General features: G+C 62.6%; 2 protein-coding genes across 3 annotated transcripts in view; both read right to left on the bottom strand.

Annotated features, from left to right (window-relative positions):
- Positions 1-3,508: 3,508 nt before the first annotated feature.
- ATP6V1F (ATPase H+ transporting V1 subunit F) lies at positions 3,509-5,173 on the bottom strand. The gene is made up of 2 exons (XM_053944286.1): positions 4,841-5,173; positions 3,509-4,546 (listed from the first exon to the last, which is right to left on the bottom strand). Exons 1-2 carry the CDS (start codon positions 4,996-4,998, stop codon positions 4,345-4,347), a joined length of 360 nt encoding a protein of 119 aa, XP_053800261.1. The 5' UTR covers positions 4,999-5,173; the 3' UTR covers positions 3,509-4,344.
- Positions 5,174-6,025: 852 nt separating this feature from the next.
- The window catches only part of FLNC (filamin C), a 28,176-nt gene continuing 6,958 nt past the window's right edge, over positions 6,026-27,243 (bottom strand). The window contains exons 11-47 of one of the 2 annotated variants that reach the window (XM_053942487.1): positions 27,000-27,136; positions 26,203-26,396; positions 25,939-26,052; positions 25,570-25,713; positions 25,070-25,193; positions 24,463-24,623; positions 24,230-24,320; positions 23,857-24,026; positions 23,158-23,275; positions 22,288-22,550; positions 21,367-21,964; positions 20,573-20,746; positions 19,912-20,074; positions 19,056-19,216; positions 18,432-18,599; positions 17,796-17,919; positions 17,549-17,705; positions 17,146-17,335; positions 16,626-16,649; positions 16,280-16,527; positions 15,500-15,587; positions 15,274-15,414; positions 14,938-15,066; positions 14,636-14,809; positions 13,896-14,057; positions 13,380-13,583; positions 12,556-12,708; positions 12,334-12,456; positions 11,353-11,613; positions 9,806-10,075; positions 9,273-9,410; positions 8,857-8,972; positions 8,309-8,438; positions 7,690-7,866; positions 7,274-7,492; positions 6,585-6,794; positions 6,026-6,264 (exon numbers count right to left, since the gene is read on the bottom strand). In XM_053942487.1, the coding sequence (XP_053798462.1) occupies positions 6,077-6,264; positions 6,585-6,794; positions 7,274-7,492; positions 7,690-7,866; positions 8,309-8,438; positions 8,857-8,972; positions 9,273-9,410; positions 9,806-10,075; positions 11,353-11,613; positions 12,334-12,456; positions 12,556-12,708; positions 13,380-13,583; positions 13,896-14,057; positions 14,636-14,809; positions 14,938-15,066; positions 15,274-15,414; positions 15,500-15,587; positions 16,280-16,527; positions 16,626-16,649; positions 17,146-17,335; positions 17,549-17,705; positions 17,796-17,919; positions 18,432-18,599; positions 19,056-19,216; positions 19,912-20,074; positions 20,573-20,746; positions 21,367-21,964; positions 22,288-22,550; positions 23,158-23,275; positions 23,857-24,026; positions 24,230-24,320; positions 24,463-24,623; positions 25,070-25,193; positions 25,570-25,713; positions 25,939-26,052; positions 26,203-26,396; positions 27,000-27,136 (6,406 nt within the window). In that variant the 3' untranslated portion in view covers positions 6,026-6,076. The remainder of the gene's footprint in view (positions 6,265-6,584; positions 6,795-7,273; positions 7,493-7,689; positions 7,867-8,308; positions 8,439-8,856; positions 8,973-9,272; positions 9,411-9,805; positions 10,076-11,352; positions 11,614-12,333; positions 12,457-12,555; positions 12,709-13,379; positions 13,584-13,895; positions 14,058-14,635; positions 14,810-14,937; positions 15,067-15,273; positions 15,415-15,499; positions 15,588-16,279; positions 16,528-16,625; positions 16,650-17,145; positions 17,336-17,548; positions 17,706-17,795; positions 17,920-18,431; positions 18,600-19,055; positions 19,217-19,911; positions 20,075-20,572; positions 20,747-21,366; positions 21,965-22,287; positions 22,551-23,157; positions 23,276-23,856; positions 24,027-24,229; positions 24,321-24,462; positions 24,624-25,069; positions 25,194-25,569; positions 25,714-25,938; positions 26,053-26,202; positions 26,397-26,999; positions 27,137-27,243) is intronic. The other variant, XM_053942488.1, reaches the window with a different exon arrangement.

Below are 27,243 nucleotides of genomic sequence, written 5' to 3'. Positions count from 1 at the left end.
CAGGGACTGGGACTCCATGGGGCAGCCCCTTCCCATGCCTGACCACCTTTCCATGAAGAAATTTTTCTTGAAATCAAACCTGAACCTCTTCTGGCATAACTTGAGGCCGCTCCCTCTTGTCCTGTCCTTTATTTCCTGGGAGGCCGAGCCTCCCCTGGCTCTGCTGTCCTGTCAGGGAGTTCTGGAGAGTGAGAAGGTTCCCCCTGAGCCTCCTTTTCTCCAGGCTGAACATCTCCAGCTCCCTCTGCTGCTCCTCATAGGATTCACCCTCTAGACCCTTCCCAGCTATGTTGCCTTCTCTGGACACACTCCAGCCCCTCCATGTCCTTCTTGAACAGAGGGGCTAAGAACTGGACACAGGACTTGAGGTGTGGCCTCACCAAAGCCAAGTTCAGGGGGACAATCACTTCTTCCCCACCAGCTCTTTTTAGGCACACAGGGACAGGCTGCTCCTGCACCTTAAAGGTTTCCTTCTTGATGTATGCCCAGCCTTCCTGGGACCCTTTGTTTTTAAGGGCTGCTTCCCAAGGGACTGTCCAAATCAGTGTTCCAAACTGGCTGAAATTCACCCTCTGACAGTCCAGTGTAGAGGTTTTGTTGATGCGCCTTGTTACTTCACCCAGAATTGAAAACTCCTTCATTTCATGGTCACTGTGCCCAAGATGGCTCCAACCACCACATCTTCCAGCAGCCCCTCTCAGTCTGCAAACAGCAGGCCCAGTGGGGCCCCACCCTTGGTGGGCTGCTTGGCTGCTGAGTCAGAAGTTCTCTTCCACACATTCCAGGAATGTGGAACTGTCTCAGACTGTCTCTCAGACTGTCTCCTCTCCACTGTGTTCCTTCCAGCAGACATCAAGCAGGTTAAAGATTCCCACAAGAACAAGAGCTGGTAACCACGAAACATCAGCCAGCACTTTATAGAATAATTCATCTGCCTCTTCATCCTGGTTGGGTGGTCTAGAACAGACCCCTACCAGGATATCTGCCTTGCCAGCCTTCCCCTTGATTCTGACCCATAACCAGTTGACCTTTTCATCACTGCCACTAAGCTCCAGACAGCCAAAACCCTCCCTAATGTAGAGTCATCACACCACCTCTCCTGCCTCGCCTGTCCTTTCTGAAGAGCTTGGAGCCATCCATTGCAGCATTCCAGTCATGGAGTCATCTCCTCACAGTTCCATGACAGCAACTACATCAGAGCTTTGCCACTGCACCATGGCCTCCAGCTCCTCCTGTGTTGCCCACACTGCTGCAGTGGTGTAGATGCACTGTAGCTGTGCTATCGATTTCTCCCCAGCACTGGCCTGCTGCCCCCAGCTTCATCTCTAGTGAGTGTGCTGTCATCCCCCTCTCCCTTCAAACCTAGTTTAAAGCCCTCTCAATCAGCCCTGCCAAATCACAGGTTGGAACCTTTTTGCCTCTTCTAGAGGTGAACCCCATCTATCTCCAGCCTGGTGCTATACAAACTACCTCATGTTCAAAAAACCCAAAATTCCACCAATGGCACCAGTCTTTAAGCTACTTTTTGATCCCATGGGTTTTCCTGTTCATTTTGGCACTCATCCCTCCTACCAAAGGAACCAAGACCACCACCTCTTGTACCTTGTGCTCTTGTCCCTTCAACCAGGCAACCCAGTGCCTTAAGTCCTTTTTTGTTACCCTGGTACTTTTCTCATCAGGCCAATGAGCAGTGGGCAGCAGCTGGTGGGGCTGAATTAGTGCAGGGAGTATCTCAGCAATGTCCCCTGCCTGGGCCTCAGGAAGGCAGCAGACTTCCCTATGGGATGGGTCTGGTTGGCATACAGGGTCCTCAGCCCCCCTCAGAAGTGAATCACACACTACAACTACCTTTCTTTCTATTTCCTTAATAACTGTAGTTGTGATCTGTCTCACTGACTGCACTGATCTGGGAGACCCACCAAGTAGACTTTCTTCTCCACTCTCAACTGTCTGACCCTCAAAATCCAGGACCTCATATTGGCTCTGTAAGGGCACCTGGGAAGGCGAGGGAAGCCAGGAGGGGATTCTGCTACCTCCCTAAGCAGGGACCTGTTTCCATTCCCCAGCTTTTAGGTCTCCTCCTGCCTGATAGGAAGAGGGTCAGGGGCTACTCTGACTCTTGCTGAGCTTTCATGCACTGCATTTCTCTCCTGGACGGAAGGGTGCAACTCCACCAGTCTGCTTCTCCTTGGTACTCCTTGATAATCCTCAACCTCCCCACCTCCTCTGTAACAGATCTCCACCTGTTCACACCACATGCAGTGCTGTTTCCACTGTCCTCCAGCAGTAACAGTAGGCTCACACACTCCCTGCAGCCTGGTGTTTCTTGGGGAGCTCTGTCCGCTTCTCCCCGCTCCCGCCAGCAATGGCTTTTGTCGGTGTGTGAACTACTGCTGGGTCTAATCAAGTTGGGCAAGTGAAAAAACCAATACCCACCTGAGGGGAGCTCACCTCAAGAGTCAGGAGGGTGGCTATGCCCTCCTACAAATCCTGCTGCTTGAGCTGCCATGCCATGTCCTGCTGCTCCATGTGCCATTTGCCTGGTCCAGTCACCACGCTCTGGGTCACCTGCGCTGCCAGGAGCCATTTGGATCTCCCCCTGCTCCTGGCAATGTCTCCCTCTGTGCCTGATGGGCTGCCAGGGTTCCTGAGTCCACGTGGAGCTTTGGACTGCTGCTCACATGTCCACACTAATTCCTCACCTGAGGGGACTGCACCAATCCATATAAATATCTGAAGGGGGATCCCACCAACCCCAGACGTCCCCAGGTTATGCGGACGGTGCCGGGTCCCGGGGCGGGACGAGGAGTCAGGCCCTGAGCTCACCATGAAGCACAACTACCCTGCATCATGGAAAGGCCAAGCCCTGGGACAGCTGCCCAGGAGGGTGCAGAGTGTCCCTCCATGGACACATCCTAACCCACCTGGACAAGTGTCACCTGCTCCAGGTGACCCTGCCTGGGCAGGAGTTGAGCTGGATCACCACCAGAGGGCCCTTCCCACTCACATTGCTCTGGGATTCTGGACAACTGTCAAGACCTGTCACAACTGTGTCCGTGTCCACCCGTGCCCACCCCTGCCCACTGCATGTCCCCAGCATGGCCACCAGTCAGGCCTGCAGAGATGTGGGTTCCCCCTCAACCCCCCTCCAGATGTCACCCGTGTCTGCAGGGGCACAGCAAGCGCTGCTGAGGAGGTGGGGGGGCCATGGGGACATGGAGGGTGGCAACACAAACATGGGGAAAGGGCTGGGTGGACGGGGCCCCCAGGCCCTCAGACCAACGCCCCTCAGGCCCTGTGGGGCATGAGGGGCTCACCCCTGCTGTCCCCCCGAGGGTGGGGGTTATGGGGGGGGTCTCAGGGTGCTCCTGTGCTCTGAGCCCTCCACATCTCTGTCCCCATGCCCCACTGCATGTCCCTGTGCCACGTCCCCACATCCCCCCCATTTCTGTCCCCGCAATGTCCCATTGCCCACAGCACCCCACAGAGCAGACCAGAGCAGACAATGAGTGGTGTCAGCACATGTTGGGGACACTGTCAGGGAGACACACGGGGACACAAATGACACTTGGGCATTGGGGGAGGACAATAAATAACCTTCCCACCAGGTTCTGCTGGGGCTGAGGAGGCTGGGGAGGAGCTGGCAGAATGGTGACAAGGTCACAGTGACAACTCCCAGTGTCCTTGGGGTGCTCCTTTCCCCCCACATAGTGTCCCTCCCTGCCTACAGGCAGGACTTGGCAGGATTCAGCAGGATACAGTGGTGGCACTTCCCCATCACGGGACATGCCTGAGACACAGTCACGGGTCACCCTCAGGGCCCCTGCGGCAGCCCCAGGCACCCTCAGAGACACGCCAGGTTCCCCGTGTCACCCTCAGACCCACGGGGCAACCACAGCCCCCCAGCACCCAAAGGACATCCTGGGAACCCCAGGGACCCCCCAGCAGCACCCTGGGATGGGCTGGGGACTTCTTTGGGTGGGGACCCCCAGGCATGGGGCACAATGGCCCCTGGGTGGGTTTCACTGGGGTGGAGACCCCCAGGCCTGGCTTGTGACCCCGTGGGTGCCACGGGCTGTTTTGGGGTACCAGGGAGGACTACCAGAAGAAGAATTTGGGAGAGTGGTGGAGGACTGTCTGGGGGTGCTGGGAAGGCACCGGGGACTGTCTGGAAGCGCCTGTCACCCGTGGCTGGGTGCGCAGATGCCACGGGCAGGGGACAGTTTGGGGCTGCCAGGGGGTTTGCGTACACGGGGGGTGTCAGGGAACTGTCTGGGGGAGCTTGGAGTGGGATCTGGGGGGATTTGGGGAGTGTGGGGAGGGGCTGGGGGGTCCTGGGGGGCTTTATCGCAGCTCATCCGGCGCGAAGAGCCCGCGGGCGCGGCGCAGCACCGAGTCCCGGGCCGGGTCGTAAGGGTGGTCCTTGGAGGGGATCTCGAGCACCGCGGGCAGCGCCCGGGCATGGGCTGCGACCGCCGGCCGGATCTGCTCCGCCAGCGCCTGCGAGATCAGGATCATGCCCACGTCCTCCCGCGCCAGGAAACCCCTGCCAACGGGAAAAAGGGAGCGTGAGGGGCACAGAGCGCCCACCGCGGGCGCTCCAGCGCGGGGGACACGCTCCTCGGGCCCCCGATCCCCTGGACACTCCCGGCACCCTGACCCGAGACTCGTGCCGGCCTCTCCCTCCCCTCCAGGAACTCTGTGACCCCCCCAGACCCTGCCCGGATCCCCCTCAGAGCCCACTGGGGACTCACAAGGCCACCACAGGGAGCCCTCGGGCACCCCCGAACCCTACCGACCCCTCCAGGCCCCGCTCAGGCCGCCTTCCCCCCACACACACCGGAACGTCTCCTCGATCTCCGCCAGGCTTGTTTCCTTCTCCACCACCAGGAAGTTGGGCCGCCGGTGCTTGTCCAGCTCCCCGATGCCGCCCAGCAGAAACCCGGTCACCGTGTCCTCGTCGCCCATCACCGCGATCAGCTTCCCGCGGCCCGCCATGCCCAGGGCCCGCCGGGCACGGAATCCGCCGGGATAGGGACGCTGGGAAAGCCGCTGCAGGGAGCCGGCGGGGTGGGGGTGCGCCGCCGGGAGCGGCCGGGACCGACCGGGACCCGCCGGGACCGACCGGGACCCGCCGCCGCTTCCGGCTTCCGCCGCCGCTCGCGGAGCGCCCCGCCCGCCGCTGCCCGGCAACGCGGTCAGGCCCCGCCCACCGCCGTGGGCGGACCCGCGCCCTCGCCGGCCACGCCCCTCCTAGTGTCATCGCCCCACCCCCTCCTGCCGGCCCCGCCCCGCGAAGCGCGCATGCGCAGAGCGGCGTGTCCTTGAGGGGACGCGGGGCGCTGCTTTGCACAGCGCCCCCTACCGGACAGCACGGGCGCCGCAGGCAGTCCGGAGCACGCTGGCCGGGACCCCCTGAGCCCCCCGGGCTGCTCTGCCATGGGACCCCCTTGGACCCCCTGAGCCCCCCGGGCTGCTCTGCCATGGGACCCCCTTGGACCCCCTGAGCCCCCCGGGCTGCTCTGCCATGGGACCCCCTTGGACCCCCTGAGCCCCCCGGGCTGCTCTGCCATGGGACCCCCTTGGACCCCCTGAGCCCCCCGGGCTGCTCTGCCATGGGACCCCCTTGGACCCCCTGAGCCCCCCGGGCTGCTCTGCCATGGAATCCCCTTGGACCCCCTCAGGACTCGGGCATTCTGCTCCAGACCCTCCCAGGCCACCTCCAGTGTTCTGTTCCAGACCCCACCATCTCACACCGGGGCCTCATTATCCCATCCTGCAGCTCCGAGAATCCCCCCATTCCCCAGGACCAGGATGTCCTGCTCTGGACCCGCCCCGGGCCCCACCATCCTGCCCCAGACCCCCAGGGCCACCCCCAAACCCTTCTGTGCTGTTCCGCACACCCCAGAATGGTGGTGTCTTGCTCAGGACACCCCTAGACCTGGAGTCCTTCCCCAGAGTGCCCCCAGCCCCTGGCCCGCTCCCAGCCCCACCCTGAGTGTCCCCAGTCACCACTCGGACGCCGTTCCTCTCCCAGTGCTTTATTGCCAGGCCCCGACCCCCGGCTCCGGGGGTCTCAGGCCGCGGTGACACGGAAGGGGCTCCCCGGGACGTCGCGGTCGCCCCAGCGCAGCAGCAGCACGTACTCGCCGCGCTCCCGCACGCTGTAGGTCACCGTGTACACGCGGTTCCCCTCGTGCTTCACGTGCACCTCCTCGCACGGGGCCTTGGGACCGTGCACCCCCACCAGCAGCATGTTTGTGCCTGGGGGGACGTGGGCAAGGTGAACCATGAGCATGAGACCCCGGGGCCACCCCGAACCCCCCCCTGTATCCTGGACCCTCCACCAGACTGCCCCACTCACCCACCCCATCCCCTCCCAGGACCCCCAGGCCCCCCTTTAGCCTATCCCATCTTTTCTCACGACTCCCCAGAATTCCCTGAGCACCCCACAGACACACCACCTCTCCTCCAAGTCCTCACAGGACTCCCCTAGGAGCCCCTCGACCGCCGTGCTGAGCCCCCATCTGCCCTTCCAACCCCATGCCCCTTCCCAGCCACCCCAGGACCCCCAGCGCCCTCACCGGCCTTGCTGCAGTCCACGGTGAAGTGGTTCTTGTGGCCCAGGCGGGCGGTTGCCAGCCCTGGCCCCCGGGCCACCACCTGCCCAGCGTCCGATGGGGCCTTGGTGACCCCTCCAAAGGCGGGGGGGCCCCGCGAGCCCGCCCTCACCACCGGCTCCACCAGCACTGTCGAGGTCTCGTGCAGACTGTGCCCGCCCGACAGCCGTGGGCCTGGGGAGTACCGGGGGACACGGTCAGCCCCCACCGTGGGACACCCCCCTCACACCGTGCCGGGGGGACATCTTTCGGGGACAACCCCCCTCCCCCTGGGACCCCCATCATGTCATCCTGGGGCTCCTACACCACGTCACCCCCAGGAGGCCCCCCACTCATGTCACCCTGGGGGTCCTGCAGGATGGCCCTCCTGCAACCCTCCATCATGCCCATCATTGACCCCTCATCACCCCACACAGGGGACCCCCATGCTCTCCCCCCTCAGTCTGCTTTATCCATACCCCCCATCCCTATGTCTGCCCCCACCCCGTCTGTACCAGTGACCTTGGCCTTGAAGAGGCTGCCCATGATGTGGCCCCGGTGTCCCCATGTCCCCCTCAGTTCCCGTGTCCCCGCTAGTTCTGTGTTCCTCTCTGTCCCCATGTCCCTCGCAATACCCGTGTCCCTTCCCATCCCCATGTCCCCCTTGTTCATACCGGTGACCTTGGCCTTGAAGGGGCTCCCCACGATGTGGTGGGGGCCCCCATATTTGATGGAGATGAGGTAGTTGCCAGGAGCCATCGGGGTGTAGGTGACGCGGTGGCCCTCGGGGACCTCAGTACAGTCCAGCTCCACTTTGGAGGGGCCATCAATGGTGACAGCCAGTGCTCCTGCCCCTGCATTGGCTGTCTGCACCAGGAACTCTGAGGGCACCCCTGGGACATGGACATGGGGATGGCATCATGGGGGGAACACCAGGACACCGTTGTGGTCACCACCCACGGCCACATCTCCGTCGTGGCTCTGTCCCCATCACCATTTCACGGCCGTGTCTCTCCTGCCACCACCACAGCTGTGTCTCCGTCCCCACCCCCCTCCTACAGCCCTGTCCCTGTCTCCACAGCAGTGTCACCTGTGCGGCCACCCTCGAGGCCCGGCCCAAAGGCAGTGACGAGCCCAGGGTCCCCGGCCTGGCTCTGCTCGCCCACGCGGATGTTGAAGGGGCTCCCGGGCACGTGGCGCCCATTGAAGCGCAGGTCGATGGAGTGCACTCCGTTCTCACGCGGCAGGAACCCCAGGGCGTACCGGTCTGGGGGACACAGACATGTCACCGTGTCCCTGTGTCCCCATGTCTCTGTGTCCCTACACCCCCATGTCCCCACACCCCATGTCCTTGTGTCCCCATGTCCCCACACCCCTGTTCTTGCACAGCAGGAGCCCCAATGCATATCAGGGGGACACAGACATGTCCCCATACCCCTGTGTCCCCATGTCCCGTGTCCCCACATCCCTGTGTCTCCTCACCCCATGCAAGAACTCCAGTGTGTACTAGTCTGGGGGATGCCATCATGCCATCATGTCCTGTGTCCCTGTGTCACTGTCCCCATACCCCATGTCCTCATGTTCTCAAGCCCCATGTCCCCACATCACATGTCCCCATGTCCTGCACCCTGTGCCACAGCCCCACATCTGCAGACCCGATGTCCCCACGGTCCCCGCGGTGTCCCCACAGTGTCCCCGTGTCCCCTCACCGCTGTCCAGCTCAGACACGTAGCACTCCTCCACCACCCCTGCAGGCGTGTGCACTTTGGCGTCGATGACGCCGCGCGCCCCGTTCAGCTGCACTGCGAAGGACGCTGGCTGGTTCACTGCCACTGTCTCCTGTGGGCATGCCACAGTGCCATCAGGGATGGGGGGGACAGGGCGACATCGTGAATGATGCCAGCTGGTTCACCCCAGGGAAGGGGGGGACATGGCGGGGGAGCAGTGAGGCAGGGGGAACACCATGGGACCCAAGGGTGACACAGGGGTGCAATGTGACACAAGGGACGTGAGACTGGCACCAGAGAGGGTCCCAAGGCTGCCACAGAGGGACATAAAGGTGGTCTAGGGGTGACATGAGGGAGGGAGAGGTGGCCCCAGAGGGTACAAGGGTGCAACAGGAGACCCAAAGGTGGCACACAGTGGGCATCCCAAGAGTGCAATAGGGGCTCAGAGCAGGCAAGAGTGACCTGGGGACCCAGGGGGCATCTGTGAGCCCAGGGGTGCCCCAGGGTTTCACAGGGGCTGTCCCCAGTACCTGCAGGCTGGTGACAGTGAGGCGTCGGGCATCATCGGAGTGGGAGGCGACAGGGACAATGAAGGGGCTGTCAGGGATGTGCTCCTCGTTGAACTTGATGGACACCTCGTAGTCACCTGGGGGACAGGGGACAGTCAGGCAGGGAGGCCCAACACAGGGACACCTTCCCTTGGGAACCCTCTTATGTGGGGACACCCATGCACAGAGACACTACTCATGGAGACACCCCCCCTTGGGGACACCTGTGCAGAGACACCTTCATTTGGGGACATCCTCCCATGGGGACACCCTTAATTTGGGATACACTTGCATGTGGGTTCCTCATCATATGAGGGTCCTGTGGCCCCAGCCCCAGGCTGAGCACCCTGGGGCATGTTAGGGCTGGTTGGGGGTGTTGGGATACAGCTCCCCCTCACCTGGCTCCTGCACCAGGTAGGAGACGCCACAGGAGCCGTCCTTGCGGTCCTCAAAGGAGATCTCGGCCTTGCTGGGCCCCTCGACGGCAATGGAGAGTCCCCCCGCGCCCGCCTCACGCGTCCAGATGCTGAACTCAGCTGGGGGGGTCACCGGGGTCACCCTGGCCCTCAATGGCACCCCAGGATGGCAACATCCAGCACAGACCTGCACCCACCTCCCCATGGCACCCAGACCCCCCCACAGCACCCACATCCCACCCATGGAACACAGAGCACCTATAACCCCCCATTGCCCCCACACTCAGCTGTACCCAAATCCCCCATCACAGCACCCAGAGCCCCCAAATTTCACCAACACCCCAAACACACATAGCACCTACCCCTCCACTGCCACCCACACCCAGACCCCAGATACATGCCCCCAAGAGCACCCATCCCTCACTGCCCCCACATCCCCATCACACCCACACTTCCATTACCCCCCAGTGACCCCAGGCCCCCAATATTCCCCATACCTGGCAGACCCCCCATACCTGGTGTGCCGGCCACAGCGCGCTGCAGCCCGGTGCCCCCTGCGCGCACCTTGTGGGCACCGCCCTCGCCCAGGGGCCCCACGGTGAACTGGAAGGGGCTCCCGGGCACGTGCTGCCCCCGGAACTTGACACTGACGGTGTGGGCGCCTGTCTCCTGGGGCACGAAGCGCACGCTGTATACGCCCGCGCCCCCCGGCACCACCTCGGCCTCGCGCCGCTGCCCCGACGGGCTCAGCACCTGCGCCGACAGCTCCTGCGCTGACGCCTCGCCTGCAGGCACACACCACGTCACCGTGGGCACCCCAACACCCAGCGTCACCCCAACGTCATCCCAACACCCTATGGCTATAGCATCCCAGCTCCCGCACCATTGCCTCGCCTGCAGGCACACACCACGTCACCCTGCAGGCGCCTGGGCACTCCAACATCACCCCACTGTCACCCCACCACTGCACCACTGTGCACCCCATTGCTATATGGCACACTGTCATCCTGTCACCAGGGCACCTTGTCACCACATCACTCCATCATCCTGTAACCCAGGTACCCCTGCACCCCAGCCCTCTGCACCCTATTTCCTTATCACCATGTCACTATGGCACACCAGCACCTGTCACTGGAGCACCCTGTCATCCTGTCACCATGGCACCCCGTCACCCCATCAAGCCATCACCCTGGCACCACAGCACCCCTGCATCCTGTCACCAGAGCACTATGTCATCCTGTCACCCCAACACCCTGTCACTCTGATACCAGGGCACTGGGGCACCCCATTGCCCCATCATCTTCTCACCATCGTCCCTGGCACACTTAGCGCCCTGCTACCCCACCACCAGGGCACCCTTGTCACTGTCATCCCACCACCCTGCCGCCAGTGTGCCCTGACATCCCAACACCCACCAGAACGCCCTGGGTGCACCCCACCCCACAAGCACATCCCCTCATGCACAGGACATGTGCATTTGCCAGCGTGCACATGCACACATTCACACATACACGTGTGCACACACGTGCACAGGCCCTTGTGAGACTGCACACCCATGCCGAGGGGACTCACAGCCCTTTGGGCTGAGCACACACACCCCGTAAGCAGGTGTGCACCTGCCTGTGCAAAGAGCCAGAGCTGTCCCCCACCTCTGCACACATCCCCGTGTGAAGGGCACCCCCCATCAGTATAGCAGTCCCCACGCATGTGCCAGGGAGTCTGCCCCAAGTGTCCTGGGCACACACAGCCCTGTGCAAGGGCACTCCTGTGGCAAGTGTGCTCAGCTCTCATGCAAGCCCACTTCCCTGCGCACCCAGCCCTTGTGCAATCACAGCCCTGTGCAAACACACACCGGTGCTCCGGTGCACCCAGTCCTTGTGCAAACACACTTCCCTGCACTCGCATTCCCCTCATGCACGCCCGCCCCTCGTGCAAGCACAGTGCCCTGCACACCCAGCCCCGGTGCACACTTGCCCCTTATGCACACGCAGCTCTTGTGCAATCCCACTTTGCTGCACGTGCCCATGCACAGCCCCTGAACAGCCCCTGGTGCAGGACGCACCCTCATGTACGCGCGCAGGGGCTGCGAAGGCGCCGATGCCCTCGCGGCTCCCAAAGGCCCCGAAGGCACCGAAGGGCTCCGGGGGGGCGCGGGGGAAGGCGCCCCCCACGCGGGTCGATTCCTCCACGTGCACCTCGCGCGTGGTCTCGCCACCACGTGTCTTGCTGATCTCAGTGCGCTCCGTGCGCGTGTACGTGTGGCTGCTGCGCGTGAACGTGCGCGTCAGCCGCTCCTGCGCCGACACCATCTGGAACCAGTTCCCTGGGGAACACCCCGCAGGGACACAGAGGGACAGTGCGGACACATGGGGACACACAGGGACCACAGGATGTGAGCACGGAGGGGGAACAGAAGGGTGCACAGAGGAGTCATGGGGACACAGGAGAATATGGAAAGACATGGGCATGAATGGACAGAGGGACAGATGTAGTGATGGGAGGAGACGTGGATGAGTGGAGACATGGAGGAATGGAGACAAGGATGGACACAGGGATGATGGAATCATGATGGGTGGAGACACGGGTGGTCACAGGGTTGGAAGTAGAGAACGGTGCAGGGAGGGGTGGAGCCAAGGTGAATGAAGCCAGAGATGGACACGTGCATAGGTGTGAATGGACACACAGACATGTGGATGGAGGGATCAGTGTGTGGTGGCATGCACAGTGGGATGCAAGGACGCAGGCACAGACACACAGAGGGACACAGACATGGACACAGACGCACGGAGGGGAGAGAAAGAGGAAGGAAGGAGAAATCAGAGCTGGAGTGGCTGAGATGTGTCTCCATCCCCACGGCCCACAGAGCAGGAGGAGGAAGAAGATTAGGATGGAGAAGGGAGAAGAAGAGGAGGAAGAGAGGAGGATGAAGAGGAGGATGATGGAGGATGAAAGATGAGAAGAGGAGAAGGAAAAGGAAGAGGAGGAGAAGGAGGAGGAGAAGGAGGAGGAGGAGGAGGAGAAGGAGGAGGAAGGCTAACCCTACCTGGGATCTTAAGGTTGAGGTCACAGGTGCTGCCGACAGTGGCAATGGAGGGCGCCTGCCGCCGACGCGTGATGCTCTCCTTTATCCGCCCCTCACCCGTCACCTTCACTGTGAAGGGGCTCCCTGTGGGAGACAGTTACCTCAGGGACCCGTCACCCCCTGGGGGTCCTAGCACCCCTCCCCACCACAACCCTCTGCCCCCCATGTTTCCCCCAGCCCCACCTGGGACATGTTTGTCAGCAAACTTGATGTTGATGATGTAGTTGCCGGGCTCGGTGGGACAGTAGGTGACTTTGCAGGTGCCATCCTCCATGTCCTCACAGTTAATGTCCACCTTGCTGGGGCCCTCAATGGACAGGCCCAGCCCGCCATAACCTGGGTGGCCATGGGGACATGATCAGAGGTGTCCCACGGAGGCTGTCCCTGTCCTGGTCATGGTCACACCAAGGCCACAAGCCCAAACTGTCCATGGTCACCACCCAATCCCAGCCATATCCCCCTCCTGACTATGGCCATGCCATGGTCACCACAGCATCACCCTCTTGGCTGCACCATGGACATGGCCACCACACTATCCTGGCCATGGTCATACCATGCCCATAATCATGGCCACCACCCCATCCTGTGTTGGCCACAGCCACGGCATGGCCTTAGCCACGTTTCACCTGGGCATTGGCCATGCCACAGCCATGGTCACCATCCCATTCAGATGAAGGTCACAGCATAGCCACCACCTCATCCTGTGCTGGCCACAGCTGTAGCATGGCCATAGTCATCAAATCATCCTGGCTATGGCCACATCACCACCATCCAACCCCAGCCACAGGGACCATCCTGCCTTGGCCATGACCATTGCCACCATCTCTTCCTGGCCGCAGGTACCCTTGGCCACCATCACATGTGGCCTTAGTACACCACATCAATAACCATGGCCACCATCTCATCCTTGGGTAGCCACAACCTTCTCACAGTCATGGCCATCACCCCATCCTGCCCTTAGCCACGGCTACCTCCTCCCCCATGGCCATCCCCCACCACGTCCTCACCAGCACTGCGTGTGTCCACGATGAACTCAGCCACCTCAAAGGTGTGGCCCTCCAGAAGCCCCTGGCCCCACACCTTGACCCGGCCAGCATCACCAATCTCTGACTGTCCCACCAGGATCTTGAAGGGGCTGTTGGTGACGTGCTGCCCGCTCTTCCGCACACTCACCACGTGTTCGCCCACCTCCTTGGGTGTGAATGAGATGCCTGGGGAGGACACAGTGGTCACACGCCACCACCAGACTTGGCCACCACCCATGTACCATCCCCATCCCCTAGCCACCGCCCTGGCCACCTCCATCAGCCCCTGGTCACCACCCAAGTCCCCTGACCATGGCCACCAACCCCCTGCTGACCCAATGCCACAAGACCACCCATTCCTGTGACCCCACAGCCTCACTGTTCCCTGTCCTGACAAGTCCCCAGGTCCCACATCCTCCTCTCATGTGCCCATCTGCCAGTTTTCCTGTGCCCACATCTGTCCCTATGTCCCCATGGTGTCCCCTTGTCCCTGCACACCGATGTGGCGGTTGGGCAACCGCTTGAGCAGGCATGGCTCCTCATTGCCCGAGGGTGCACGGATGGTAGCCGCCAACAGGCTCAGGTCTGTCTCTGCAATCTTCAGTGACACATCAGTTGAGGTGCCCACATTGAGCTGCGACGTGCGCATGGAGTCATCTCCTGCAGAGATGCCATCAACAGGGACATCAACCCAAGGTGGACAACAGGATGAATAGGATCCCAATGGTGATGGAATGATATTCCCAAAGCCCCACAAGGTCCCATTGGACATATGGAGAGGGTCCTCAGAATCAGGGGTCGCCCAAAGATGTGTGAATAGCATCCTCCATGGATAGAGTCCCCACAAGGTCTACATGGCCTTGTGATGGGGTCCTCAAAGCTCTAGGACATCCCCATGGCCATGGGTTGGGGTCTCCAAGGTTTCACAGTGTCCCCAAGGCCATGGGAGGGGGGAGTCTGGTGGGCCAGGGATGGACAAGAGACACCGCAGCTGTCCCAATGGCAATGGGGCAAGTGTGCCCATTACCCCACAGGTGTCCCCATGACCATACTATGGTCTTCATGACCCACAGGTGCCTCCATGGTCATACAAGTGCCCCCACAACCTCGCAGGCGCCCTCATGGCCATGACTCCGTAGATGTCTCCATGGCCAACCAGGTGCCCCCATGGCCACGTGGAGCCCCCAAGAACCCCTGGAACTCCCCCAGACCCCAGTGTGCCCCCCAGGCTGTCTCACCAGTGATCTTGGCAGTGAAGGGGCTGCCCGGGATGTGTTTGTCATCAAAGCGCACAATGATGCTGTAGTCGCCAGGGGCTGTGGGCAGGTAGGACACGGTGCATGTCCCATCCTTGTTGTCCTGGCAGGTAATCTCCGCCTTGGAGGGACCTTCGACCGCTAGCGACAGCCCACCTGGAGGCACAGGGGTTGTCAGAAGGCACTGGACAAGGGGTGTCAGGAGGCAATAGGGGTCTCCAGTCCCTCCTGATGGCACTGGGAGGGTCCCCATGACCTCCCAGCCCCCCTTGGCCATCACTCACCCTCGCCAGCATCCTTGGTGACAATGGTGAATGTGCATGGCTTGTTGACCATCCCATGGCTCAGCCCAGGCCCATAGGCACTGACGTGGCGTGGGTTGATGGCATCCACATAGAATTGGAGGGGACTCCCTGGGAACAAAAGAGACAATGGTCAGAGACCCCTGGGGACACTCCAACCCAAGGGTGACCAACCATGGACCCCACAGAGACATTCCACCTGGACATCCCACACCATGGTGCATGCCTGACCCACAGGAGTCCAACCAGGGCAGAGTTGTATCAACCTTCCTCAGCCACCTCCCTCCCAGTGGCTCCCAGTGCCCCCCAGTGGCTCACCGGGAATGTGGTTGCCATCATAGCGAATGTCCATCTCGTGCAGCCCCTTCTCGGAGGGGGCATAGTGCACTGTCACCGTCCCGTCCTTGTTGTCGGTGATGTTGGGCCGCGCTGTCTTCCCCGAGGGCATCCGCACCTCACCTGGGGGCATTTTGTCAGTAGGGGCACCAAGAGGGGGGCTGGTGCCTGAAGGGGTGGTCCCTATCCCCACAACCCTGTGCTGTACCTGTGATCTCACCCTTCTGCACCGTGAAGGGGATGACGAGGTTAAAGGGCCGGAGGTTCTCAGTGGTGGCTGGGGGCTCCTCCGTGGCCTGATTTTGGGGCAGAGAGTGAACATGAGAACCCCGAAGGTGGGCTCCCATCCCTGTGATGATCCTCATGACCTCCAAAGCCCATGGTGTCCACCATGATCCCAACCCCCAACACCACAACCCTGGCCCGACAGTGCTCCCCGTGGTCATCCAGCCCCACAGTGCTCCCAACTCTCTCAGCTCCATGACAGCCACCATTGTGCCAACACTGCTCCTCCATGGTCCCCCAGTTCCATAACTCCCATCATGGTCACCCAACCCTGCAGTGCCCATTGTGCTCTTGCAACTCCATGCTGACTGACTCAACTCTCTCTCCCTTGGTGTCAACCATGGCTCCAGTCCTCTCTCTGTTGGTGCCTACCATGATGTTTCAACCCCACCATGGTTTCCCTACTGCACGGTGTCACCCTGGTGTTCAAAATCTGTCCCATGGTGTCCATTGTGCCCTCAACTCTTTGCCCCTTGGATCCACCACTGTTTCCCAACCCCATGGCCCCACTTGTCTGCGCCACAGCACCCACCATGGTCATCCGACCCCACGGTGCCCGTCATAGTCCCAACTCTCTGCCCCATGTCACCCATCACGGTCTCCCAATTCCATGCTGCCCACACTATGGTCTCCCAAAGTCTGACCCATGGTGCTCATCACAACCCCCGCAGACTCACAGTGCCCGCCCCAGTGCCCCACCCACCATGACATGGAAGGGGCTGTTAGGGACGTGCTCCCCGCCAAAGCGGATGGTGATGACGTATTTGCCGGGCTCAGGTGCAGTGTAGAAGATGTCAAAAGTGCCATCGTGGTTTTCCACCACATCCACGTCCAGCTCAGCACCATCAGGCGTCGACACCTTGCAGGTGACCTTGCCCTGTCCTGCCGCCTTTGCGTCCACCGTGATCACCGTCTCCTCCCCGATCTGGATTGTGGGGCCCAGGCAGGCACCTGCAGGGGGGGGTGGAGTCAGGGCCATGGGGGGACTCCAAACCTATCCCCCAACTGCCTCCTCCCAGCCCCCCAACTGCCCCCCTGGCACCACTTACCCAGTCCATGGCCCCCAATGGATACTGCAAGAAAGACCAGGGAGAGCGGTGAGAAGGGGTTGGGGGGCTGGTTGGGGGGCCAGGGGTGCCGAGGGGGCCGGGGGGCTCCGAGGGGCCAGCACATCCTGTCCTGGGGGCACCCACTCATCCCCACTGTGCCGTGGGGCAGGTCTGGGGGTGGTGGGAGGGGTGCTGAGGGGCAGCAGTGGGGCAGTGGGTGTGCTGGGGGGCAGCCATGGGGTGGTGGGGGGTAAGGCAGGGGTGTCTGGGGTGGGTGCTGTGAGACAGCGGGGGGACACTGTGGGTCAGCATATGGATGTTGTGGGGCAGGAGGGGATGCTGTGGGGCAGGAGGGGATGCTGTGGGGCAGGAGGGACGCTGTGGGGCAGGGAGGGGTGCGGTGGGGCAGCGAGGGGACATCGTGGGGCAGTGAGGGGATGCTGTGGGTCAGCAAGGGGATGCCAGAGGCCAGCAAGGGGATGACATAGGTCAGCATAAGGACACTGGGGGACAGCCCCACCTGTGACGAGGCACTTGCTGGCATCGCCAGAAGGCACGGCGAGGACCCGGAAGGGCGATGCAGGGATCTCGTCGCCCCCGTACTTGACAGTGCTGGTGTAGCGCCCCGGCACGTCGGGCACGTAGGACACTGTGTAGGTGCCATCCCCATTGTCCCGGATTGATGCCTTCTTGGGCTGTCCCTCGGGGTCCTGCAGGCAATCCCCATCAGTGCCCTGTCCTGGGGGCACCCTGTGGGGCTCAGCACCCCGGGATGTGGGGGAAAGGGCACCGTGTGGGGCCCAGCACCCCATGACTCCCCCCTGCATTGACCAGGATCTGGACTGTGAGCAGCCCTTCACCCATCCCCAGTATGCTCTCCCACAACCCTCATACTCCCCCATGTTTCCTCCTCACACACTGACCAGAATCTGCACCGTGAGCAGTCCCTCGCCAGCGTCGCGGGCGTCAATGGTGAATTCCACAGGGAGGCTGGCAGGGATCCCTCCCGCACTCAGCCCGGGGCCGCTCGCCCGCACCTTGCTGGCATCATGGGTGGGCAGCGCCGTCACCTTGAAGGGGCTGGGGGAAGCAGGGAGTCAGAAGGGTGCCAGGATCTCCAGGCTGTGTGGGGATCCTGTCCCACTCTGCTCACCCGAGGTGGGGTCTCACCTGCGCGGCACCTCCTGCCCCCCGTACTTGACAGACACGGTGTAGGGCCCATCAGTGGCTGGGGTGTAGGTGACCTTGTGGGTGCCATCACCATTGTCTCGGATCTCCACTGGCTCCGGTAGCCCTGTGGGGCAGTGGGACATGTGGGGTGGGAACATGTGAGGCAGGGAGACATGTGGGACAGGAGGACATGGTGGGCATAGAGCAGCATGTGGGGCACAACCTCCCTGGGTGGATCTGAGTATCTGTGAGGAGGGCATCCCATGGGGAAGGACACCCTGTGAAGAAGGGCATTCATGGGGCTGGACATCCTATGGGGTAGAACACCCTATGAAGAAGGGCACTCATGGGCCTGCACGTCCTATGGGGTAGGACACCCTGTGGAGCAAGACGTCCATAGGTAGGACACCCTCTATAACAGGGGACACCGTGAGGCAGGACATCCTATGGAACAGGGCATCCATGGTGCTAGACAACCCAGGAGTCATGACACCCCAGGGGGCAGGACTCTCTATAGACCATGGGATCCAAGGGCCAGGACATCTATGGAGCAGGACATTGAAGAGGCAGGACACCCCGGAGGTCAGGACACCCCACGAGACACAGGCACCCCCTGCTCCCCCCGTCCCCACGTACCAGTGGGCCCCAGCAGTGTCACCTCCAGGGCTGCACGTCCCGCGGCACTGACGTCCACGGTGAAGCTCTGGGGCAGTCGTGCACGGACACTGGGCCCCAGCCCTGGCCCTGAGCACGTCACCTTTGAGGCATCCACAGCATCCCGCACTCGCACCCGGAACGGGCTCCCTGTGTGGAGAAGGGGGTCAGTGCATGAGGGAGGCAGCATGGGGCAGGGTAGGGTGGAGATGAGGGCAGTGTGGCCACTGCCAATGTGAGTGTGGGGTCAATGTGGGGACGGGATCAGCATGAGGACAAGGTCAACAAGGCCATGAGGTCAACAGGGGCACAGGGACAGTGTGGCCATAGAGCTGACATGTCCATCACATGCACGGACAATCTGTGGGGCCAGTGTGCTGATAAGGTCAATGTGGCCATGGGGTCAATGTGAGCCATGAGGACAACACGACCACCAGTCAGTGTGGCCACAGGGGTACCAAAGCCATGGCCATGGGAACAGCACAGCCAGGGGACAGCTTGGCTGTGGGGCCACCATGGGTGGCATCACCACTGTGAAGCCCTGTGACCAACAGATGACAATCAGGACACCTCCCCCCACCCCCCCGTCCCTGTGTCCCCACGCACCAGGGATGGGGTGGCCACCGAAGGTGATGTTGACGTCGTAGTCACCAGGCGTGAAGGGGACATACTCCACTGCACAGCTCCCGTCCTTGTTGTCCTTGCAGGACATCTTTGCCTCTGAGGGACCCTCGATGGCCAGGCCCAGCCCCCCAGTGCCCGCGCCCCTAGGGACATGCCACCACTCAGAGAGGCAACACAGGCATGGTGGGGCCAGGGGGAACAACTGCCATGGTAGGGACATGGAGGTGCCACCTCCATGGCAGGGGGAGGGAGGTGCTACCTCCCTGGCAGAGGTGGCACCTCCATGGCAAGTGGACAGAGATGCCATCCTGGTGACATGGGATGGAGATGGCACTTTCATGGCAGGGAGGGAAATGCCTGTTTGGTGACATGGGATGGAGGTGGTACATCCATGGGAAAGGACACAGGCGGCAGAGGATGCAAAAGGCTGGGCATGGGACCTCTGTGGCAGAACATGGAGATGCCAGAGTTGTGACATAGGATGAAGGTGGCGGGTTGGTGACATGGGATAGAAGTGAGACATGCACATGAAGGGCACAGGTGCAAGAGGATAGTGGTGGCACTTCCACAACAGGGCATGGAGATGGTGGGTTGGTGGCTTGGGATGGAGGTGACATCTCTGAGGGAGGAATCCATGGGTGGGAATGGAGGGACTCAGGGCTGGTGGCCCCCTGGTCTTCACAATGAAGCAGGGAGCCATGCCCACCCCAAACCCCCCAACATGGACAGCATGAGGGATGGGTGGGTGTGGAATACGGCTAGGGCAGGGGATTTGGAAGGCAGGGGTTGGGGGCCTTTGGGGAGCAGGGCCAGATTGAGGGTGGGGGTCAGTGCCCACCTGGTCTCCACGGTGAAGTGGTTGGCCGTGCCCACCAGGCCGCCCTCCAGGCCAGGGCCATGCGCCCGAACGCGTGTGGGGTCGCAGCCCTCAGTCACCCCCACACGGAACGGGCTCTTGGGGACCGCCACGTCATCATATGTCACCTCCACCAGGTGCAGCCCTGCGACAGGGACACCATCACACACTGCCTGTGGAGCAGGCTCAAGGGGTCTCAGGGATGGGGATTTTGGGGGTCCCTAGGTGAGGTTTGAAAGGTCTTGGAGGTTTTGGGGATCCCTGGATGAGGTTTTTGGGGGAGGCTGGGAGTCCCTGGTTGGGATTTGGGGATGTCTCAGTGGTCTTGGGGGTTCCTGGTTCTGGGGATCCAGCGGGAATTGAAGGGGGTCCCCACTTGGACATGGCACAGGAAGATCCCTCTCTGAAGGTCCCTCATGAGGAATGGAGGATGCCTGGCCAGGACTTGGGGTCTGGGGGGGATGCTGGAGTCTGGTGTAGGAGCACCAGAGTCCCTGGGGGAGCTCATGGTCCCTGGAGGTTCCCAGGGGGTTGGGGGTCCCTAGGGGTTTGGGAGTCCCCTGGGGGTGCCTGTGTTCTCCAAGAGGGCCTCGGGGTCCCTGGGGGTGTTGGGGCTCCCAGGGGTTTTATGGGGGTCCCTCACCCTCCTCAAAAGGTGTGTACTCCACGCGGTAGGTGCCATCGCCGAGGTCAGTGATGAAGGTGTCGATAGGGGACCCTGAGGGGTTCAGCACCCGTGCCCGGACGTGGGGTCCCCCAGTGGGGGCCAGTGCCCGCGCATCCACTGTGAACTCAGTGCTCACCTCCCGCAGCACCCCTGAGGGGTACAAGGGGGTCAAGGGGGCCCAGAGCTCACCCTTACAGCACCCTCTGAGAGCCCATGGCCCCCCCAGCACACACAGGGGCTTCAAGGGGAAACTGGCACACCCTTGGTGTCCCACCCCACACCCCCTGCACCCCCAGAACTTCCACCCAGGAATGAGGGGAAAACCACAGGGACCCCTGAGTAGTGGTGAGGGCAAGGGGGACAGAGGGAGGAGAGATGCCTGTGGGGTGCCCAGGAGAGCCCCCCTTAGAGGGGATGCCCATGGGAAGGAGATGTTGGTGACCATGGGAGTGTCCATAGCCACGGGGTTGTCCATGCAAGGGGGACGTGCCCATGGAGGGATGTCCATAGGGTGCCCAGAAATCCCCCACATGAGAAGGGCTTTCCATGGGGTTGGAATGCCTGTGAGCGGGGATGTCCACAGAGAGGGGATACCCTCAGGGATGGGGTGCCCGTGGGGATGCTCATAGAGGGGAGATGCCTGTGGTGTCCACAGGGGTACCCAGGAGGAAGAGATGCCCACAGGGACGGGATGCCCCTGGGGAGAAGGAGATCCCCACCCAGGAGAAAGAGATGCCGTGGTGAGCAACCCCTGTGTGTCCCTCCCTCACCTCGTGGCTCCACGCCTTTGCCGTAGACCTTGACGCTGCTGGTGTCGACGGCTGGGTCGACAGTGACGCGCACGGGGCAGTTGGGCACCGGGAGGCCGCCGTAGTTGATGGTGATGGTGTAGGCGCCAGCGCAGGCCGGAGTGTAGGTGATGGCGTAGGTGCCGTCGCGGTTGTTCTGCACCAGCACCTCGGCCTTGACGCCGGCCTCAGAGCGGATCTCGATGGTGAGCTCGGCCTCGCCGGCCTGTGAGCAGTCCACGGAGAAGACGGCCGCCTCGCCCGCACGGCCGCGCTCCAGCCCCGGCCCCGATGCTGTCACTTTGGCCGGGTCGAAGGGCGCCGTGACCGCGGCCGTGAAGGGGCTGCCCGGGATGTGGCGCCCAGCAAAGAGGATGTTGATGTGGTACTCTCCGGGCGCTGTGGGCAGGTAGGACACGGCGCAGGAGCCGTCCCCGTTGTCCTGGCACTCGATCTTGGCCTCGCAGGGCCCCTCCACTGTCAGCCCCAGCCCCCCACTGCCCGCGCCCTGCGTGGCAATGGAGAAGGGTGCTGGGACCCCCACACGACCGCCCTTCAGCCCCGGCCCCGAGGCCACCACCTGCAGGCACAGGGACACATGGGGGTCAGGGGAAACACAGGGACAGGTGGAGGTCAAGAGGGACACAGGGACAGGTAGGGGTCAGGGGGACAGAGGGACAGGTGGGGGTCAGTGGACCCCCATGTGACTGCCCTGCAGCCCCAGTCCCGAGGCCACCACCTGCTCGCGCAGGAACACGTGGGGGTCAGGGGGGACATGCAGGGGTTATGGGGATATGGGCACATTTGGGGCTTGTGAGCGGCACGTGGGGGTCAGGAGGGCAGAGAGACACACAGGGGTTGGGACACACACATCCCTGTTGCACACACGTGTGCCATGCTCACCTTGGATGGGTCAGGGGGCAGCAGAGCCTCCACAGGGAAGGGGCTGCCTGGAACTGGGTGCCCATCGTAGGTGACCTCGACGCGGTGGGGCCCCTCCTCGGATGGTGTGAAGGTGACAGGGTGGGGGCCCCCGGGGGGCGCAGGCCCCACTGTGCAGGGCACGGGGCGCCGCGAGGGGCCCGTCACCTTCACCTCCAGCTGCCCCTGGCCTCCTGCACCCTGGGCCTCCACCTGGAACTCCTGCACCTGCCCCACCTCTGCCTCTGCAGGGGAGTGGGGGGTCAGAGGGGCACCCCACACCCTGGGGTGCCCCCAGACCTATGGAGAACCCCATACCCAGATGTGTCCCTCAGACCCGGGGTGGGGGGGTGTGTGTCTGTCCCAGGGTGTGTCACCTCCACCCAAGGGTGTCCCCCATATCCAGGGTATTGTTTCCCCACAGGGTGTGTGTCCCCCCATGCCCTCACCCATATCTGTCCCACATATCCTGGTTGCTCCCACACATAGGTAGTCCCAAATCTCTCCTACTAGGGTGTCCCCCAACCCACCCTTGGCACCCCCAAGCTGCACCCCATAACCAGGGTGTGTATCCCCCACCCAGGTATCCCTACATGCAGTGTCTGTGCCCTCATGTGCCCTCACCCCACTGAACCCCACACTCAAAGAGTGCCCTCCCCCAGAGTGCCCCCATATTCAGAGTGCCCCCCCAGACTGATCCTGTCACCCAGGTGTCCCTTCCAAGGTCTCTTCCCCCAGGATGCCCCCAATGCTCAAGTGTCCCCTGCAGGGCCCACCCCACACTCTACACCACATGCAGGGTGCTCCCCTCCCTCGGTGTCCCCCCACCACTCCCCCAGTGCTGCAACTCACTGCTGTTGAGCCCCTGCACCTTGACCTTGCCCAGCTGCAGAGGGGGGGCCACAGTGATGGGGAAGGGGCTCTTGGGGATGGGGTCCCCCCCATAGGTGACCACAACGGATAGGGGGCCCTGCAGGAACAACTCCACTTCAGGGTGCTGCCAGGGCACCCCCACACAGCACCCAGTCTTGGGACAGAGGGCAGACATCCACGGGACAGTGCTGGGGGATTCCAAGGGGGTACCAGGGGACACATAGCCATAAGGCTGAGGGGGGCTGGGGTCACCCATGGCTGCTGGGGAGGGTAAATTCCCAGGGATGGGGGAATCTGTGGACCTGGGGGTGCCCTGGGTTGACAGGTACACATGTGGGGCTGCAGCTGCCCCAAGGGCGTGCCCTCAGAGCTGGGGTGACCATGGCGACGGGGGGGTGTTCGTAGGGGTGGGCTGCCCAGGAGCTGGGGGTGCCTATGGGGAGGGGATGCTCATGGGGTGCCCCTAAACCCTGGGCTGTATCAGTGGGTGTCCTTAAGGGAGGGTGTCCCAGGGAATGAGATGTCAGTGAGGGGGCCCCTCTTAGGTACCCCATGGGCCAGGGAGCCCCTGTATGTTGGGCATTCCTCCATGGGGTGACCCTATGGGTTGGGGTGCCCAGACTGGTTGAGGTGGCTCTATGGGATGTTCCCATGGGTCCAGGTGCTCCCAGCACGCACCTGCTGCAGCGGGGTGTACTTGACAGTGTACGAATAGTCGTGATTGTCGATGACCTCGAAGTCGGCAACGGCTGGGCCAGGCCCTGACCCCACGAACCGCACGTCCAGGGGGGCCTTCCCCGCCCCCCGCGTCTGCACGCGGAAGTGGGTGGGGGTCCCCACCTCCACCCCTGCACCACATCATCAAGTCACTGCAGGACCCACGGCACCCACAGTCCCTGCCCCATAGCACCCAGATGTGGGTGGGGGTCCCCACCTCCCCCCCTGCCCCCCAGTGTCAGCCACCATGGGACCCACGCCACTCACAGGACCTGCCTCACAGCACCCATCACCCCCACCCCATGTCCCCCACCCCACCCCACTGGCCCCTCACCCGTCCGGCTGAGCCCAGGTCCCTCGGCTTTGACCTTGGTGGCGTCGTGGGATGGGTCCACCTTGATGCGGAAGGGGCTGGAGGGGATCTCCTGCGGACCAAGACCAGGGCACAGTGACACGGGGGCACCACGGGGTCAAAGCCCCAGCCCCACCTAGCCCCTAAGGGGTGGGGGCACCCCACAGAGTGGGGAACGGACCCTTGGGGATGTGGGGCAGTCCCAGAACCCTGACCTGGTTGGCAAAGAGCACCATGATGGTGTAGAGTCCCGCGCCCGGCGCTGTGTACTTGACCGTGAAGGTGTCATTGTCATTCTTGATGATGTCAAAGTCGATGTCGGCCTCGAGCGGCCCCACCACTCCTGGGGCGCACTTGATGCCAATGCTGACGTCACCTGTGGGGGTGGCCGGGTCAGCAGCACCCACTCCCCAGGGGGACACCAAGGAGTGGAACGGGGCACATGGGGCAGGGGACTGGATCAGGACTGGAGATGATGGATAGGACCAGGATTGATGGACCAGGATCAGAGATAATGGACCACGAATGCAGGTGCAGGAACAGGGATGCAGGCCCAGGAATCCTGGACCAGGAGCAGGGACAATGGACCAGGAGCAGGGATGCAGGATCAGGGATGTAGGACCAGGGATGCAGGACCAGGACCAGAACTGATGGGCCCAGAATGAAGGACCCTTGATCCAGGAATGATGGAGCAGGACTGGTGGTAATGGTGCAGGACCAGGGGTGCAGGACCAGGGGTGCAGGACCAGGGGTGCAGGACCAGGGACACAAGCCTCATGTCCACAGAGGAGTTCCCAGGGTACCTCCCACCATCGCACCCACCCTGTCCAGCCTCGCTGCAGTCCACGGTGAAGTAAGTGGGTTCATTGGCCTTCAGCCCCGTCTTCTCCACACCTGGCCCGTGCACCTTCACCCTGCTGGGGTGGCTGCCCTCACCCACGTTCACCTGCGGGCCCACAGTGTCTCATGGGGCAGGGGCACAGATCCCTCTTTCCCTAGCACCCCATGGGACTGGGACCTCCAACCCCCCCCAGCACTGGCACTCTCCCTCTATCCAACCACTCCATAGACTCCCACCCCCAGCACTTCATGGGACCCCCAGCCCTACCCCAGCACCCTATGGGTCTGGGACCTCCATCCCCACACCCAGCACCCCATGGGACCCCCATTTCCATCCACATCAACCCATGGGCCCCCAGCCCCACGGGACTCTCATGCCCCACATCTGACACCTTAACACCCTCCATGACTAGCACCCCCTCCCTACACCTCAAGGGATCCCCACAGCCACCCCAGCACCCATGGGCCCCCATGACACCCACGCGGAAGGGGCTACTGGGGGTGTTGACACCCCCCCAGGCGACAATGACTGTGTGCTTCATGGCCTTGGTGGGGACGTAGACACAGTGGAAGGTGCCGTCACCATTGTCCTTCACCTTGATGTCAATGGGGAAGCCCTCGGCGTCCTGTGAGCAGCAGGGGGGAGGTGAGGGAGCCCAACAGCATTCTCGGCACTGGCCAATGGCACCCAAGGGTGCCCAACTGTGCCCAACAGCACCCAATAGTGCTCAAGGGCACCCAATGGTGCCCAGTAACACTAAATGGAACCCAGCAGTGTTCAACAGCACGCAAAGGTGCTCAACACCACCCAATGTCACTCAAGAGCACCCAGCAGCCCCTACAGCTCCCACCTGGGCATAGAGCTTGAGGGGCCCCTTGCCGGCAGCACGGGCGTCAATGGTGAACTCGGCCGGGCGATCCACGATGCAGCCAGTGGGCTCCAGCCCGGGCCCGAAGGCCTTCACCTGTAGAGAGGGGGGGTTAGAAGGATGCAGTGGGGTGCTGGCACCCCCAGCACCCACAGGTGAGGTGTAAAGGGGCGCAATGGAGCACAGCAGGGCACTGTGGAGCACAAGGGCACAACAGGATCCGTGGGTTGCCGTGGGTCACAGCACCTTGTCGGGCCAGGAGTCAGGAGGAGCGGGGCGGATATCAGCCATGAAAGGGCTGTCCCGGATGTCCTCGTCGTCACAGACCACGTGCACAGCGTAGAGCCCTGGCTCCGTGGGCCAGTACCGCACATCACACGAGCCATCGCCCTTGTCGTCACACTCAATGCGCGCCTGGGATGGGCCCTCGATGGAGAACCCTGGGGGCACCACAGCCACCGTTACCCTGTGCCCGTGCCACGGCCCCCAGACCTCGTCCTTGTCCCCCCTCTGTGCCCATGCCCCCAGCAGGGTGACACCTAACAAGTCCTTACGTCCCCCCAGTGGGGACCCCCAGACCATTGTCCCCTCTCTGTGATCCATGTCCCCAGGGTGGCACCACCCATGTCCCCCTGACCCCACTGGGGCCACCCCCAACCTGCCCCATGTCACCACCTCTGCATGCCTCTGTCACCACAGCAGTGGGGGACCCCACTATGGTGCCCATCCTCCAGCCTGTCCCCATGTTCCCAGTGGGGTTTCACACACTCCGTGCCCTAGTCCCCACCACGCTGACACCCCTCACAGTGCCACATTGCCTCATGGTGCCCCCCATTCTGTCCCCATGTCCCCAGCAGGGTGTCACCCACTCATGCCCTTGTCCCCGTCACACAGCTCCCCACACTGCTCCCACCACACAACACCCAGCCCTGTCCCCATGTCCCCACCACGGTGCTACTGACCCTGCCCCCATGTCCCCCCCTTCAGGGCTCACCCAGGGTCCCCACCACAGTGCCCCCACCTCCATGTCCCCCCCTGCTCACCAAGGGTCCCCACTTCAGTGCCGACGGCCTCGACCACAAAGTCTGCAGGGCGCCCCACGACCCCGCCTTCGAGCCCCGGCCCCCAGGCCCGGACCTTCTGTGCCCCTGGCTGAGGGGACACCTGCACCTCGAATGGGCTGGGGGGGACAGGCAGGTGTGAGGGGGGCTGTAACACACCTGTACAGCCCCACCCCCTCACACACCTGCACCTCGAACGAGCTGGGCGGAATGGGAGGGAGGGGGC

This window comes from Vidua chalybeata, chromosome 5 (genome assembly GCF_026979565.1).
Source record: "Vidua chalybeata isolate OUT-0048 chromosome 5, bVidCha1 merged haplotype, whole genome shotgun sequence".
In the NCBI taxonomy this organism is placed as follows: Eukaryota; Metazoa; Chordata; class Aves; order Passeriformes; family Viduidae; genus Vidua; species Vidua chalybeata.
Note: the sequence above shows the minus strand (reverse complement) of the source record. Positions and strands in the feature narration are given on the sequence as shown.

What these genes read in the sequence shown, in the direction of transcription:
- ATP6V1F (XM_053944286.1), bottom strand. Translation starts at nt 4,998, where the DNA reads ATGGCGGGCCGCGGGAAGCTGATCGCGGTGATGGGCGACGAGGACACG. An exon ending in GAGATCGAGGAGACGTTCCG is followed by an intron (nt 4,547 to 4,840) that starts GTGTGTGTGGGG and finishes TCCCGTTGGCAG; the next exon opens with GGGTTTCCTGGCGCGGGAGG.